Source organism: Rhamphochromis sp. 'chilingali' (assembly GCF_963969265.1).
Source record: "Rhamphochromis sp. 'chilingali' genome assembly, chromosome: 10".
NCBI classification, from domain to species: domain Eukaryota; kingdom Metazoa; phylum Chordata; class Actinopteri; order Cichliformes; family Cichlidae; genus Rhamphochromis; species Rhamphochromis sp. 'chilingali'.
Genome location: NC_137937.1, coordinates 23,039,874 through 23,057,232, shown reverse-complemented (window position 1 = coordinate 23,057,232; position 17,359 = coordinate 23,039,874). Strand labels below are relative to the sequence as shown.

Here is a 17,359-nt window from a genome sequence, read left to right as displayed (position 1 = left end):
GGCCATAGTACACAGTTCACATGTTTGGAGAAAACCAAACACAGCCTATGAACACACACAACTCATACCAACTGTCAAGCATGGAGGTGGAGAGCTGGTTATTTGAGCTTGTTTTGCAGCCACTGGACATTGGCACCTTACAGTTGTTAAGTGATAATGAACTCTGTATAGCAAAAGAGTCAATCAAGGTGTTGGCACAGTCAATGACCATACATCAGCCCATTTGAAATGCTGTGGAGGGAGCTAATGAGAGCTGTGCATAAATATATGTTCAGTTATCCTGGACAAGACTGTGCTGAGCAGGTTAAACAGATTTTTGTAAATCAGTTAACATGCTTCTCATCCTAATGTAACTCAACAGACACACAAACAAACAAAAAGAAAAACAAAACAAAACCCCACATGTATGAAAAGGGAAGCGACGCAAAAAAAAGGCCCGTTAAATTTCATAGCCGCTAAAGTAAAGTTAATGTTAATGTAGTAACAATGAAATAATATGTTAACACTCTGAAAGAGGTATGCTTCACGAGTAGTTTTACATCACTTATTAATCTGGTATTCTGATTCCAGTAAAGTATTCCTGCTTTGACTTTAACACTTTTAATACAACCAACTGAAATTATTACAGACCGGTGCACTGTGTATATTTTTAAATGCATCTACATAAGCTACATGTACGGGGGAGCGGGGGGTTATACTGATATATTTGTGGTAATTTCATTGGCTGTTTATTTTTCAAAAAATATATTAATAATTTGTTCATATGGGTGTCTGTAGTATATTTACCAAATCCAAAATTTATAATTGACTGTAAAGTAAACAGGCCACTGAAAAGAAACTTGTCTTACAGCGCTCCCTAGGGGCAAAAACACGAAATGTCGCATGGCATTTTGTTTGGCGCCGATGGAGGGAGTCACTCCTGAGATCTTTGGTCAGTCAGACGGCAGAACTTCCGGTCGGCATTTTGTTCTACGAGAGGAGAGCCTCTTGATGATCGCAACAATCGTCATATTTCTCATTTACTGTCGAAATTGGCTGCATTCATTGATTATGTCGGCGCAGACCGACTGAAACTCCGAAGAACGAATGTTTCCCCATGATTGTACGCTGAAATATTCACCCTTGAGTGACGGAAGAAGAACGAATCAGCCCGACCCGGATTATTGTTGATAGCTAGCAGGCTAGCTCATCGGCTAGTTGGCAAGCCACTAGAGTTCCTTCTGGAGGAGCTGCGAGAGAGAAGAAAGGGGGAGCTAGAGATACGGACACAAACCAAGCTAAAACATTCCCCTCCCTTTGAACGCAACATCCGAAGGTAAATATAATCACACATCTGTATCTTTAATCCAACTTTTAAAATTCCGACTATTATCAATAACGTTGATAAATGTTCTGCCGCGAGACCACCTACGGCGTCGTTAATCGTTGACCGGGAGGTAACGGAAGCTAGCGAACTAGCCAGCCAGGCTAGCTTAGGTGTGTTTTTGCTGTGCCGAGGCGCACGGCCTCGACTGGATGTCATTTGTCGAGCCCGAGGATTGGGCCGTTGCCACGGAATTAGGAGTCTGTGCCGTTTTCTTTACATCTATTTACAAATGCGCCGTTTCCTCCCCGAACAAAATGGAAATTTGCTAAAAATTCATAAACCCCTAGTAACGCTTCCTTGTATTATTTGCATTGCCTTCCGTTTATTTGAACGAGCAGCAGCATTAGGAGCTAACTGACAACATTTACAGCTAGTTAGCATAACTGGCTAGCTATTAAAACACGACTATTGTTGTTAGTGAATGTTGGGCAGCTAGCGTTACTCATCTTAGCTGCTATACTCAGTGGTAACACTAGCTTCACGCTTAGCTCGAACGATCCAGACAGTCAACTTCTTGGCAGTGCAAAGGTTGGAGAGGTTTTGTTCGCAAGTAGCGAGCTGCCGCTTGCAGTTATGCTAAGATAAACATTGAAATTGATGGTAATATTAACTGCACGGGAGCTAACTTTTTTGCTGTTATTATTAATGCTGTTTGACATCTTAGCCTGTGTTTCGGGTTATTGGAGCCTTTGGCAGGGCTAGTAGTGGTTTTGGTGGCGAACCTGCTGTGAAATATTTTGACTATGGTTCGCGCAGAAACGTACTCTGCCCCTGCTCTTCCTTGCTTTACTGTTTGAGTTAGGTATGCATGTTGTCAGATATTTTCCCCCTTGACCAGAGCCAGTACAGTTTCGTTGGCTTTCTCGAATTAGCCAGTGTGCAGAATGTGCACGGGGGCTGGCGGCTTCTGGAGGATGCAGCCCCCACTACTACCGCCACCATCACAGTGCATCTGTTCCTTTGTGCTGCCTCCTGCCTGTCAGTCTCACAGCTGTCAGCCAAGCCCCTGCATGCATAGGGAAACCACTCTACCACTGAGCATGCTAAAGTTGCCGCGTGCTAATGCACTGTTTACAGTATCCGTCTGTCGGTACCCTGCAACAGTTTTGCCGCGCACGATAAGTTTTGCCTATTAGGGATCGCATGCTTTCAGTTCATGTCGCGTTGCAGTATGTTGTTTACATATTTGCATGGCTTTAGTGATGTGCGGAAGTCGATCAAAACTTGTTGCTCTCTCTTAGAAGCCAGTGCCACACACTTTTCATTCAATTTTACGGATAATGTAGTGTTAACGAGATGTTCATAGCAAAACAATAATGCAGGCACTGGCATTATTTTACTGTTTTGGTTTAGCTCCATTGGCTAGCTGTAAGCAGAACTTCTTTTGAAGTCTTTACAACTAAGAGTAAAATGTAGGTTTAGATTACAGAGTCTGATGCAAAGCTGTTTTCTTTTTCGGCAGATTGAAGGACTTTTTTTTATCTGAAATGTCAGTGAGTCCACAGGAGACTGCACAGAGTTCGTCAAAAAGGTATCATTAATTTATATTTGCAAAAGCTTAAACTACTTACCCTTTATATTGACATTGTTGTTATTTCCTGTCTTGTTTTTAAAAATAGTGTAAAGTGCAAAGTATCTTGTCAAGAGGTTTCGGCTGCATTTTTTCTTTGCTTGTGTGCCCCACACACACATTTGTCAGAGGTTAAGGATCTAACAAGCAAAGGGATTTCAATCCAAAAAAAGGGCCACAGGTTTTCAAGGTTTCTCACAGCGAGCTGTATGGTTTGAAATGAGTGATGTTTAGGTATCAGGCAATGTAGTTAAATCGTAGTAACACAAGATGAATCCCTATTCAGATTAACAGTGCTTTTGGTATTAGAAATGGTTGTGGCTCATTTATGGAAATGCATTATCTTGAGGCTGTATAATATTTAAAAACGTGTGCTGAGGGGCAGTCATCCCGTGTCAGTCTTAGTCCTTTCATTTAGCTGAGTAAGGCAAGCTTTTAAAGTTTTGTTGATGTTGTCCTATTGCATTTACACCCCTTCCTCAATATTTGTTTGTGTATATTTTGCATTTCTGCTCTTAGGAGAGGTGTGAATAAAATACAATGTCACATAAATCAGTGGTTCTCAAAGTGGGGTTAAGGACCCATAGCCAAGTGCTCTGCCAAATACTTTTTACAGAAAATATTGCTCTGTGTCATTTAGAAGCATGGATTGCATATTTACAGTTGGGAATCATTTGCAGTGTGTTCGCATTACTCCCTGCCTCTTAAGTGTTGTTTTTTTTTTTTAACACAGCTACAACTGTTAAGATTTGAAATTACATTAACCATTATTTACCTGTAATAATAGGCTGGAAAAAGTTAATATAGCAAGAAAAAAGTTAAAGTAAAACAAAAAGGAGGACAGAACCTGGCAGGTGTTAAAATGTAACACAGTTTATGTTCAGGTGCTAATATCTGTTGCAGTTACAGTAGGCTCAATCATTTTATGCGCTCTCTCCCTCTCTCTCTCTCGTTCTTTCTTTTTCACCTTGCACTGACAGCAGTGTGTGTGTGTAAAGTCTGAAGCGGTGAGAGCTACACCTAGGCCTTTGTCACACAGCTGTTTGACACACACACACACAGTATGCGGTGGTGCAGGTGGATAATGCCCTAGTAACCTGCAGCAGTTCTGGGTTGAACAACATTTCTGTTGGAAATCCAGCTTCACTTTCTGTGATACTTGGGAGACGGGAGCTGCTGGTAGCACCCACAAATGTACAAACAGCTGACTATTGAATAGCACTCAGAAAGTACTATTGCCTAACCAGATAACTCAGTAGTATTACTTAGTATTATGTGGGGATTCAGGAAAAATTTGTAGTGTATTTTTAGTGTGACATGTATGTCATGTAACAATTAGTTGTGTTGATGTGTAACTTTGTGACCTGAGGGCTATACAACAAAGCAAGTACACACTCAGACACAAAACTAAAATTATGGATATCCCAAAAGTCTCTGGCAACTTTATGAAAAAAACTTTTGTTAAATCAGGCTTTTTTTCACAAAGAAAAATCTGACTTTGCACATGTTTTCATAAAGAGAATATACTGATACACATTATGAAGAATAATCACGAATTGCAAACAAACTGCAACGTGTCTGCAATTAAGACAAGAGAAGAATATTCACTTGTATGTGCTTATTTTACCACTCAATGCACACTCGGAGCTTGTTTTTTTTTTCTGAAGTGAACACTTTACATTAGAGCTCTTAACCTTAAAAAAGTGATATATTTAACATGATTCCCAGGAAGTGCATTTAGGTCCCAGACTGTCTCATGTTAAAGCACAGGGCAGTGTGGAAAGCACTTTAGTTAATTGACTTAGCAATTAAGTTTTTGTTTTGAATCATCTGTGTAATAAACAATAGTGGAGTGAAATTGAGTACTAAAAATGTTTTTACATCACAGACTGTATGCTTGTCGGTTTGTGATGCGTACAGTTCGTGCTACTGTACCTGCTTGGCTTTGTACGATGGCATTACGGCTCATTGGTTTTGCATATATAACGTGCTGTCTTCCCTCAGTTGAGAATATCTGTCACCGAAAGGGTTGCACATGTTGCAACCAATTTTAATCAGAAACTTTGAATATAAAAATGAGAGATTATGAGGCCAGATTGAAAGAAAGCCACCCTTGTGACATTGAAAACTTGCCACACACACAACATGCCTCAGTAACCATTAATCACGCCTTGTGGTACATTCCTCAGGATTCAGTTCTCGGTGCTTTTGTATCTGTGGGGCATTTCTTCAGTGACACAACTAACCTGGGCTTGTACTAGCTGCATGGCATTACTAAATGCTGTGAAAAACGTAAGATCATAATTGAATAACCAATGAAGAACACAGCATTTTATTTTGATTGACACGCTCTAGCAGGACATTTATTACAGCGCACACCATTGCCACATGAAACGCAATGTCAGCATAAAGGCAGACAGAAAAAAACACAACAAATATTTGGGTCTATTTTTATATTTAAATAATATGACTAATTATAGCATTTTTGTGTTAAATAATTTCTTTGTATACATTTTTATGACCATTAACTCATTTTGTAATTCTGTACTGCAGCAGTTCTTTCTCTCTTTTCTTGTCCATCACTAAAGCTGCTTTTGTCTTTCTCTTACCGACCTCCCTGTCTCTGCTAGGTGCCAGGAGATGTGAGGACGGGTGTCGTCCATCGACCCCCTGATCTACCTGTGTATCAACACACTCCCCCACCCTCACCTTCAGCATGAATGGGGATATGCCTCATGTTCCCATCACCACTCTTGCTGGGATCGCTAGCCTCACAGACTGTGAGTGTCACATAGTTATGTTACAAACACAAGTTTTCACAGTTCTGTTATGTCTTCTCTCCCAGTGTTAAGTCCTAAACTGCAACATTCGGTCTGAATTTTTAACCTTAATTTATATTCTATTCCTTCCTAGTTAAATTTACCCTTTTTAATTTTTCATATTTATTTCCTATCTTATTCATAGCCTTTTCCTTTTTTTGTTTTCTTTAGGTCACGAGCAGTTGTCCAAGCATTTCACTACATATCGTACTGTGTATGACTGTGTACGTGACAAATAAAATTTGAATTTGAATTTGAACAGATGTAAATGTGCAATAGTGATTACATGCACATTTTTTTTGTTTTGTTTTTGTTTTCCCCCCCATTTACTTCTGCGTCTCTAAACTTTTCTGAGACCTTATGTCCTGTATTGCTCACATTTTAACTCCTAAAATGTATATTTGCTGAAAACTCTCTCTTCTTGTATTAGTGTTGAACCAGCTGCCCCTCCCTTCTCCTCTACCTGCCACCACCACTAAAAGCCTCCTATACAATGGGAGGATTGCGGAGGAAGTCACATGCCTACTGGGCTGCCGGGATGAGAATCTGGCCTCCCAGCTAGCCCATGGTCTGAACCAGGTCTCCACAGAGCACATGTGAGTATATAAGTGTCTGTAAGACAATATGCTGTCTGGATGAACAAAGACAAAAGGCCAACTAAAAAACAAATAAACAAACAAAAACCCCAACATGTTTTCATGGAAATGTTTTGGCTGTTAAAGCTCAGACGTCAGGATAACTTGGCTTTAAAGCTGATTTAAAGCAGAAGAGATGCTTTGCATTGCTTAATTCTTTAACTAATTAAAACACAAAAGATTAATTTTTAATGAATTTGAGAGATGAAAGACTACCATGAATGTTAATGCTTCCACTGTGGGAAACTTTTCTAGGTGCAAATACTACACATAAAAAGCCAAAAACCCGTGTACTGAAGAGAAAACTATTTGTGTTCTCTCCAGGTGCTCCAGTTTCCAATCCAGTTCAAAGATGTTCATGTTATCTTATTTGCTGATTCCGAATTGGCCATATAGTCAAATTTCTGTTTACTGCTTAAAATGTATTCAGCATTTTCTTTCTGCTTTTGACATTAAATCTGACACTTTTCTAATCTGCCTCATTGTTTTGATGTGAACTCGTTTTGTGTGTTTTCAGAGAGCTGAAGGACAACCTGGGTAGCGATGAACCAGAGGGAGATGCACCACTGTTGCTGCAGACCATGCTGGCCAGGAACCCTGGCATCTTCAGGGAGAAAAGTATGGGCGCAATTACTTGTTGCACATTAAGTCGTTATGTTACTAATATAAAAACAAAAAAATCAAGCTTTGTGTTTTGGGGGTTTTTTTCTATAAAGGTTATTCATTTCAATTCTCAATTTTGTTTCTAAACAGATGTCATGCAGCAGCCAATGGTACAACCTTTTAAGATGAATTCCATGCATAGCCCTGCCCAGTCTGCAAACTTCCAGCCAGCTGCGATTTCTCCCAATCCACCAAGGTAAGATTGACAAGAATCTGGTTTATTCCAACTTTAAATTTTAAATGTTAATTAAAGCACAATACAAATACATCATGTTTGAATTTAAATAAATGTTTGGGTTTTTTTTGTTTATGCAGTGTGCTTCTTCTTATTTTCTGTCCTTACATTTTCTCTATTCTAGCCGGTTTGTGACACCTCCGACGGGTTCCAGTAGCCGGTACATGGGCCAACAGAACAGTCCAGTACCCAGCCCATACACTCCTCAGAGCCCTGCCACAGGTTACATACAGCAGTATCCCCACCAACAACCACCCAGCTATAACCAACACCAACAGATTCAACAAGGTGAGAACCTGTGTTTAATGTTAATGCGCATGCATGGAGACTCAGAACTCATCATTAATTTTTTTTCTAATGTTAAACTTGCGACTAAGTCTGATGGCGTCTTTGTTTGATTTCGTCAGCCATATCCGTAGCTTTGGCTTCTGGAAACTCTGTTCCCTTTGGATTGAATAATAAGCAGGGGTTTGACTGAATTCATTATTCTTCATACATAAATCGAATGTACACTGAAGTTCTCACATCAGATAATTGTGGCTCCTATAATTAAATATAATTTGTGGAAATATTTATGTTTTGTATTTACAAGGCCATTGCTGGTGTACACAAACATGACCTTTTTCTGTTAATTCTACGTGTGTGTGTGTGTGTGTGTGCGCGTGTGCGCGTGTGTGTGTGTGTTAACAGTGTTGTTCGATTCTCAAATATTATATTTGCGCTTATACACAAACAGGTTGACTATACACTGATTAGGTACACATTTTAAACTGTGCATATTTTGTGTTGTTCTCTCTTGTTCTGAAATAGCTCTGACACATCTGGGCATGAACACTGGACCTCTGGGTGTCCTAGTGTTTGACACATTTGGTCTGTGGTTTGTGGGGTGGAGACTGTGGATCAGCTGTGTTTTGGTGCATCGAGATTACATTCTTCGTTTATGCCTTGGAGAGTTATTATAATTTTTTTTTTGTTGTTTTTTTTTTATCTTGACATTTTTCACAATTTAGCGTAGTTTCAGTTGGTTTCCAAAAATATTTGTTGTTTAGTTTTTATTGTTTTAAAATGTTTAGTTTATTGGTTTCTGTGCTAGTTTTAGTCGTTTTGATTATAACTGTATGAAAGGCATATGTCAGGAAAAACCTTTTGAAAGCGGTTTCACCAAACAGCACAGCCTCATCAGGCAAGTTGAAATGTAGTTTTTTTTGTTTTGTTTTTAAGTTGGATTAAAATTAAGGCTAGCTTCTCCAATTTTTTTCTAATATGTGTTTTTTATTTTTAGTTAACTCAAATCTTTCTTCATATCTATTGTTAGTTTTTAGATTAGTTTTAGTAAGGTATAATAACCTTGATGGCTTGGGCTTTTATTCACCTTCTTGTTCCATACTTGAACAGTATTTATGGTGTGGTGGATACATTGTCTTCCCTGGGGAGGAAGTTGTTGGGGAGTGCTATTACAAAAGGGGGCACTCGAAGTCAGAACTCCAGTTTCTCCGTTCAATTGTAACAAAATCACGAGTTATTTACATGTCAGCAGGTTTAATCTTGTAGCTCATTATTTGTATATGAAACCTAACTTCTGATTGCCTTTCTATATGGTCCTGATGGTTGAAATTATTGATTCACTTATTTTTTGCCTGATGAAATCTCTTTGAGGAACTTCGAAGCATTTAAAAAAAATCACTGGTCATATGCATACTTACTTATTTAATCAGCAATTTTTGGGTACACCTCCACTTCAAAAGAATTGTATTTATTTTGTTTTAATCAGCAATGTTTGTATTTCCCTACTAGTGGATAATAATAAAATAATGTCTTTTTTCTGCTAGTGTCTGTGGCCAGTCCCATGGTTCCAGGTGGGATAAGAAACATCCATGAGGGCAAAGTAACAGGGCAGATCCCTAATGCTGCCAACCACCACTCAGACAGACATGGTACTGAAGATTACCTGAACATTGTACATCGACTGGGAAATGAGGTACAACTGACACCGTTTTTAAATAGATGAATGTGTATTTACTACATACCACAATAAAACCCTGAATATATTTATCTGGTACAATTTATTTAGGTCTTAACAGTAGCTGTGTTGATATAATTGAGAGAAATGTTGAAAGTTGAGTGTAAAGGTGTTACATGCTAACTTGTTTGTATTGTCTCTCTTTTGGAGGAGGGTGATTCTGCCATGAGAAATCCATCTTTTCCTCTGAGGTCTCCACAGTCAGGCTGCTCTCCAGCTAGCAGTGAAGGAACGCCCAAACGTAAGGACACTCGAAGTGGAAAGGAGGCACTACAGTGCATACACTTTGCTTACCTTTTCTTCATTATGGGAGAAGCTGCTACATACTCTGAAACACTGCGGCTGTTATCCCTCATCAGAGAGAGATGTCTGTATTTGTGTAGTTTAATGTTTTCTGAAGAATGTCACTTTTTCACTACTCTTATCTCCTCTTCCTTGTGTTCTTCCTTCTTCACAGCGGGTTCTCGTCCCCCACTGATTCTCCAGTCACCACCCCCGTATGCACCCTCACCAAGGGAAGGAGTACCTGACCAGAAACAGCAGCTACAGCAAAGAAAGAAAGTCCCAATAGTAAAAGAGGAGAAAGATATGTACGACATTGTTAGCTCTCCAAACAAGGACTCAACAAAGCTCACCCTCAAGCTGTCCAGGGTCAAGTCAAATGAGTCGGATCCCCCAGGTGAGATGTTGTTTTTCTCCATCAGTTTCATAGCTATTTGATCTACTAGAAATGCTGATGAGGTACATCGTGATGCATCATTTTAGATCAACAGGACTACCACCACCCCTTTTAAATCCAACCATGTAAAGTGTTTCTGTTAATATCTCAGGTGATGTTATGCCAGGCATGGATCAGAACTCAGACAATATGGAGGCAGAACTGGGCTTTCAGCAGGTTCCTGTTCTCCAGCAAAATCTGGGAGCGCGGCTGCAACATCAGCAGCAAGTAGGTGGTGCCAGTGGACTTCAGCCTCCCAGTTCCCCTTATGATGAGGCAGAGCTGGATGCACTTGCTGAAATTGAAAGGATAGAACGAGAGGCTGCTAGTGAGAAGTGCTCCAAGGAGGTGCAAGATAAAGGTGTGTAAGAGAAGTTCACATAGAATTAACATTTACATATAACTCTACAGCTAAAAAATGTTTTGCTTTGAATTATAGCATCTTGTCATGGTATTTAATTTTAATTACTTGTCTCTCTCTTTACAGACAAGCCACTGAAGAAGAGAAAGCAGGACTCCTTTCCCCTGGAACCAGGTGCAGGGGGACCAGGTGGGCCCACAGGTGCCCCGGGCAGCGGATCAACAGGAGGGGGCAATGCTGGCAAACTGACTCCGCAAGAGGCCACTGCAGCTGGGAACGGTGCCAGCCGCCCTCCCCTCATGGTGAGCATCGACCTCCAGCAGGCAGGCCGAGCTGACGGTCAGCTCGACCCCTGTCTGGCTGCCCCTGTCCCTGCCCTTGAGGCCCAACGCTGGCCTGAAGAACCAGCTAGTGGGCCAGCTGCTGTGGAGGGTTCTGACACAGTTTTGCGATTGAAACCAGATGGACGACCGGAAGTCATCAAGAACAGGGTCGATAAGCATGACAGCAGGAGAGAAGGTCGGGAATCCTCAAAGCACAGACATGATGAGAAGTCCTCAGACAGACGTGGAGAATTGCCCAAGTCGTCAAACAGGGACCGTGAGTCTGACAGGGATAGGAGGCATCGGAGTGAGACTGGCCGAGACAGGCGGTCCCCTGATTCTCGCTCCCGAAGCGATCGAGATAGGTCTGGCTTCAGGGCTTCCTCCACTGGAGACCCTGGTCGGAGCAGCAGTAGACAAGATGGTTCCAAACTCCCCTCGTCAGCTTCTGGTGCTAAACTTCCAGATTCTTTCCCTGCTCAGCTTCTGGGAGGGCATAGTGGCGCACTGAAGAACTTCCAGATCCCTAAGGTGATCTGGGCTGATCCAAAACAAATATCTACCCACCTACCAATCATTCAGCTGTCACTGCCTGCAATCTCACAAAACCAAATCATACCATTATACACTCTTTTGGTTTTAGTTTCCCATTTGTCAGCCTTTTTTTATTCTCGGTGTTGGTCTTTAATTTTCTTTAACACATTAACCACACTTAACTGTCTTTTAGAGTAGAAAAAGTAGAGGTAATTATTTTGTTTATCTTGTATGAATGAAAGCAAGCACATTTAAAGAAATCTTCCACTGCTGTTTTTTTGTGGGGGGACTGCATGCAAGTAAATCATTTCTGTAAGCACTTCACCTGGTTGAGTGTGACCCCTCTGCCAAAGGTTTTGTCCTTCCTGGCTAGTCCTCTGTTTGGTTATGTACTAGGCCTGACTTTCCTGTCCATCTTGACTGGCGATGCCAAAGAAAAAGGGCACAAAATGCTTCAATTTCTATGCTTAAATTATCCAGACATAATCAAACTATATATGCACTCTCTTCAGATTAGAAGTTCAAATGGTTGAAGTTCAAGAGCTCTCTGTGGTTAGGATAGAGGCGAGGCTAGACTTGGAGGTAGAGCTGGACAACACCAGTGGTTCTGTAGTGAATAGACATCTGGAAGTTCTTAGTAGTACTTAGCAATGATTTAGCTGGTAATTGACAGAGCATGTCTGTCTATGGTTGTGTAGGAAAGGCTGCCAGTGCAGTGTTCACTAAGAATTTATGACTGTCCTCACAACGGGTTGACTGTGAGGACAATCATGGGAAAAATCATGTTGTAAGAAATTTTATGCCCAGATTGTTGACATGACGTTGAAGATCAAGAGTGGTACGATGACTGAAATGATGTTAAAAATAGCTGGTTAGGTATTTAAATGTTATTCAGTTACTAAGGATTTGTAGACTTGACAAAGCTTCTTAAATATATTCTTAATGTGAACAAAGGTTGCATCAATGAGCTGCTGCTCACTCCCACTTTTCACTTAGCACAATTAGCACAAATTACTTGTTGCACTGCAAGCGCAATACAAGTGGGAACATCCAAAATTGCATCCTAAGTTTTGGCTAGTCACTCCCAATTAGAAGTGGGACTGCACTGCAGTGTCGACAACACGATGTGTTCACTGTTTGTTCTACAAGTTAAGACCTGGATATTTTTGGAAAAACAGTGGAATATATCTTTGTGCTTTGCTATCAAGACACTGGAAACTAACATCAAAATCACCAATTTCATTTCAGTTTGAGTCATTATTCACACCTTATTTTCTGTTCTGAATGAAGCCCATGTTTTCTTTCTAATTGTGTGAAGTGTGGAACATATTGATTTTTGAACTTGACTATACTGGATGTTTTTTCTCACTCCTATCTTATTTTTTCCTCCCAGATCAATCGTGACAAGGAAGGCAGTGGATCGACTGAAAGTCATATGTGGGGCCAGCCAAAAGTTAAACTGGAGAGGCTGGGATTGGTGCAGGACTTGGAGAAGCGCCCCAAGCCTGTAGTGGTTCTAAAAAAGCTATCAGTTGACCAGATCCAGAGGATCATTCGGCACAGCAAGTCTGGAAAGAACCGACTCTCCTCAGGAAAGTCCGGCAAAAGTAAGAAGCTGTTTTTAAATTATATTTACAATGTGTTTTTTCACTCTATACCAGTGGTTCCCAAACTTTTTTTGCTAGGCCCCCCTTTATTTTACAAGAAAAATGTAAAGCGCTGCTCCCGACGAAGGAAAAGCCAATTCTGCAGGGGAGACCTACCTTGGCACTTGTGCAGGTGAAACCAAAGGGCAGATATGTTTCACCATATTTTCTAGTCTTTGGCTTAGAATGAAGTTGGTTTGGAAACATATTCACTTATGCTTCATCTCCTGCTTTGCGTTTCTGTGGGCGCCCCGCGCTAGCAGTGTCCAAGCGTTTTGTTTTTTCCCCCCCCTTTTCATATCGCGCCCCCCTACCATGGCTCTGCCCCCCCCCCTTAGGGGATGGGCCCCACACTTTGGGAAAGTCTGCTCTATACAATGAAATTATTTTGCTAATAGTTGTATAATATTATTGTCAAATTTTCAGGTGGTATGGACCCAGCAGTTTTGAAGGAGCTGCCCCCAGAGCTGCTGGCAGAGATCGAGTCTACCATGCCCTTATGTGAAAGAGTAAAGATGAACAAGAGGAAACGAAGCACAGTAAATGAGAGGCCCAAATATGCTGAGGTCAGCTCCGATGAAGACTATGACGCAACTGGAGAGTGTGAGTCAATTCATTCAATTCTAACTTATACCAAACTATTTTTTGCAGGTTCTTTTACTAGATGTGAGAATTTATTTATTTTTTTAAATTTAGCTTCTTTTTTCAGAGTTTAGGCCTTATTATTTTATGCTAAATCTCTACAGCTGCAAGGAAGCGGCAGCGCAGAGAGAAAGACAGAGCTTGGGAGTTCGAAGAGAGGGAGCGCAGAGGGTCAGGGGAACACCGGAAAAGTGGGCACCGAGACAGCCGCCGAGGATCAGGGAGCCGCTACCGAGACTCATCTGAGGAAGATTCGCCGCCTCCGAGCATGAGTGAAGGTCTGTAATTTAAGTGCTACAAATGGTCTTTGTTTCCCTTCTGAAACATGTGTAGTAGAAGAGATTATTATGCCTTTGTTGGGTGTTCAGAATTAAATCAAACTGCCATTTTTGATTGTGGAGTTGGGTGTTTACATGTTTAAATGCATAAAAACACCTTAATTTTGCTTAATAGTATCAGGTAAATCTGATATGTGAAAAACTTGACAGCAGATTTTTACAGTAGATTTTTTTCTTGCACACCCCCTGAAAAAAAAATTTAATTTTTTTTTAATTTTAATTTTAAAATTTTAATTTTAAAAATTAAAAAATAAATTTTCTCACACTTAGTTGCCAGAAAAATGAAGATGAAGGAGAAGCAGAAGAAACGGAAAGCTTATGAACCCAAGCTGACCCAAGAAGAACTGATGGACTCTTCTACATTCAAGAGGTTCTTGGCAAGCATTGACAACATACTGGAAAATCTGGAGGATGTGGATTTTACTACTATGGGTAAGTATCAGTACTGACTGTCAATGTGGGTATGTTGGTTTTCTTATATTTTATTAGAGTTTAGTCCTAATTTATTGGTTTATGTTTTCTAGCAGGAGACGATGATGAGATACCTCAGGAATTGCTGCTTGGTAAACACCAGCTGAATGAGCTGGGTAGCGAATCTGCCAAAATTAAGGCCATGGGCATCTCCAGCAGGGTACTATATTCTATTTATTCATAAAAAAACATCATTTGGGATGTTGTGGGTTTGTAATGGTTCTTCAGATGTAGATCTAAAAACCAGTGTCTGTTCTTACAGATCCCATCAGACAAGTTGGTGAAGCTTCTGAATATCCTTGAAAAGAATATCCAGGATGGGTCCAAGCTATCCACCATGATGAACCATGTGAGTGCCCTTCCTCCCTTTTCCTATTTTTCTTTATCTTTCAGCATTACTTAATATCTGGAGTATTTTTCTCCCTGCAGTGATGCACTGCGGAAATCTATATACAGAGACCATGAACAAAACATAATAATGCTGAAATAGCTGACAATCATAAAAAAATACTCCAGATTTCTTCCTGAAATACATAATAGCCTTCCTCATTCTGACACTGGTTTATTGATGTTGAAAGTGTTCACATTCTTTACTTTTTAACCACAGGACCATGACGCTGAAGACGAGGAAAGACTTTGGAGAGATCTGATAATGGAGAGAGTCACAAAGTCTGCAGATGCCTGTCTGACAGCTCTGAACATTATGACCTCAGCACACATGCCGAAGGCTGTCTACATAGAAGATGTCATAGAGCGGGTGCTGCAGTACACCAAGTTTCATCTTCAGAACACACTGTATCCACAGTACGATCCAGTCTACAGGGTGGACCCGCATGGAGGTACAGGAAGAATTCTGCATTCATTTTTCTTTATTAACTTTAGAAACGCTTCATAAACTTAACATTAGTAGTAGACCAAATGATAAATAAGCCAGTGCCAGTTTGGCAAACTGAAATACACTCAACAAAAATATAAACGTAACACCTTTGTTACTGCTCCCATTCCCCATGGGATGGACGTAGAGACCTAAAATTAATTCCAGATACACAATATAACCATCCCTCCCAAACAGTGGTCACAAATCAGTCCAAATGTGTGGTAGTGGGCACATCTGCTATATTGAGATAATCCATCCCACCTCACAGGTGTGCCACATCAGGATGCTGATCTGACATCATGAGTAGTGCACAGGTGTACCTCAGACTGCCCACAACAAAAGGCCACCCTGGAATGTGCAGTTTTTTGCGCTATTGGGGGTCTGGGGACCCAGAACCGGTCAGTATCTGGTGTGACCACCATTTGCCTCATGCAGTGCAACACATCGTCGCATGGAGTCTATCAGATTGTCAATTGTGGCCTGTGGAATGTTGGTCCACTCCACTTCAATGGCTGTGCGAGGTTGTTGGATATTCGTGGGAACTGGTACACGCTGTCGTATACGCCGGTCAAGCACATCCCGAACATGCTCAATGGGTGACATGTCCGGTGAGTATGCTGGCCATGCAAGAACTGGGACATTCTCAGCTGCCATCTGCCCTGAACAATGTGAACCATGATTCATCCGTGAAGCGCACACCTCTCCAACGTGCCAGACGCCATCGAATGTGAGCATTTGCCCACACAAGTCTGTTACGGCGACGAGCTGGAGTCAGGTCAAGACCCCGATGAGGACGACGGGCATGCAGTTGAGCGTCCCTGAGACGGTTTCTGACAGTTTGTGCAGAAATTGTTTGGTTGTGCAAACCAATTGTTCCAGCAGCTGTCTGGGTGGCTGGTCTCAGACGATCTTGGAGGTGAACCTGCTGGATGTGGAGGTCCTGGGCTGGTGTGGTTACACGAGGTCTGCGGTTGTGAGGCCGGTTGGATGTGCTGCCATATTCTCTGAAACGCCTGTGGAGACAGCTTATGGTTGAGAAATGAACATTCAATGCACGGGCGACAGATCTGGTTGACATTCCTGCTGTCAGCATGCCAATTGCACGCTCCCTCATTGCTTGTGGCATCTGCGGCATTTTGCTGTGAGACAAAACTGCACATTCCAAGGGTGGCCTTTTGTTGTGGGCAGTATAAGGTACACCTGTGCACTACTCATGATGTCAGATCAGCATCCTGATGTGGCACACCTGTGAGGTGGGATGGATTATCTCAATATAGCAGATGTGCCCACTACCACACATTTGGACTGATTTGTGACCACTGTTTGGGAGGGATGGTTATATTGTGTATCTGGAATTAATTTTAGGTCTCTACGTCCATCCCATGGGGAATGGGAGCAGTAACAAAGGTGTTGCGTTTATATTTTTGTTGAGTGTAGATGCTTGCTTTATGAAATCAGGAACAGTTTTTTTTCAGCTTGCAAAATTATAGTATTTCTTAATTTAAGATTTTTAATTTTCTTATTATGTTCATTATCTTTTAAAAAATTACTTCTGTTGTTTTTATAGGTGGCATGTTGAGCTCGAAGGCAAAGCGTGCAAAATGCTCCACGCACAAGCAGCGTGTCATAGTCATGTTATACAACAAAGTGTGTGACATTGTCAGCAACATCTCTGAGCTCCTAGAGATACAGTTGCTTACAGACACCACCATCCTCCAGGTAAACGCTAAGAGTGTTGCACTTAGTACATTAGTGTAAGTCAGACATGCAGACATGCGTGATTTCTCATATTGTGCATGTCCCGTTCTTCCAGGTTTCTTCTATGGGAATCACTCCATTCTTTGTAGAGAATGTCAGTGAGCTTCAGCTGTGTGCCATTAAACTAGTTACAGCGGTACGTCTGCACAAAAATTGAGTGTTTATTTAAAAGCATCCTTTTAGGGCATTTGGTCCAGAATGTTATTTTGCAATTTTTATCTTTTTTACATTTTTTTTTCATATTCTGCTGTATACAGGTGTTCTCACGTTATGAGAAGCATCGGCAGCTGATCCTTGAGGAGATCTTTACCTCTTTGGCCAGACTGCCCACCAGCAAACGCTCCCTCAGGAATTTCAGGTAACCCATTTTCCACACTAATTCA

The 17,359-nt window shown here is 41.2% G+C and overlaps 1 protein-coding gene across 5 annotated transcripts in view; it reads left to right on the top strand.

The window, feature by feature from the left end:
• Positions 1 to 949: 949 nt before the first annotated feature.
• nipbla (NIPBL cohesin loading factor a) overlaps positions 950 to 17,359 on the top strand; it is a 29,319-nt gene continuing 12,909 nt past the window's right edge. Inside the window, exons 1-22 of one of the 5 annotated variants that reach the window (XM_080895117.1) lie at positions 950 to 1,315; positions 2,829 to 2,897; positions 5,567 to 5,716; positions 6,186 to 6,351; positions 6,908 to 7,008; positions 7,144 to 7,249; positions 7,413 to 7,576; positions 9,118 to 9,266; positions 9,459 to 9,549; positions 9,766 to 9,987; positions 10,139 to 10,387; positions 10,514 to 10,689; positions 12,638 to 12,851; positions 13,317 to 13,493; positions 13,637 to 13,810; positions 14,141 to 14,302; positions 14,398 to 14,501; positions 14,604 to 14,690; positions 14,949 to 15,180; positions 16,786 to 16,937; positions 17,032 to 17,112; positions 17,234 to 17,334. In XM_080895117.1, the coding sequence (XP_080751243.1) occupies positions 5,653 to 5,716; positions 6,186 to 6,351; positions 6,908 to 7,008; positions 7,144 to 7,249; positions 7,413 to 7,576; positions 9,118 to 9,266; positions 9,459 to 9,549; positions 9,766 to 9,987; positions 10,139 to 10,387; positions 10,514 to 10,689; positions 12,638 to 12,851; positions 13,317 to 13,493; positions 13,637 to 13,810; positions 14,141 to 14,302; positions 14,398 to 14,501; positions 14,604 to 14,690; positions 14,949 to 15,180; positions 16,786 to 16,937; positions 17,032 to 17,112; positions 17,234 to 17,334 (2,972 nt within the window). In that variant the 5' untranslated portion in view covers positions 950 to 1,315; positions 2,829 to 2,897; positions 5,567 to 5,652. Of the gene's footprint in view, positions 1,316 to 2,828; positions 2,898 to 5,566; positions 5,717 to 6,185; positions 6,352 to 6,907; positions 7,009 to 7,143; positions 7,250 to 7,412; positions 7,577 to 9,117; positions 9,267 to 9,458; positions 9,550 to 9,765; positions 9,988 to 10,138; positions 10,388 to 10,513; positions 11,242 to 12,637; positions 12,852 to 13,316; positions 13,494 to 13,636; positions 13,811 to 14,140; positions 14,303 to 14,394; positions 14,502 to 14,603; positions 14,691 to 14,948; positions 15,181 to 16,785; positions 16,938 to 17,031; positions 17,113 to 17,233; positions 17,335 to 17,359 lie in introns of all 5 variants that reach the window. The other 4 variants (XM_080895116.1, XM_080895115.1, XM_080895113.1 and 1 more) reach the window with 4 other exon arrangements.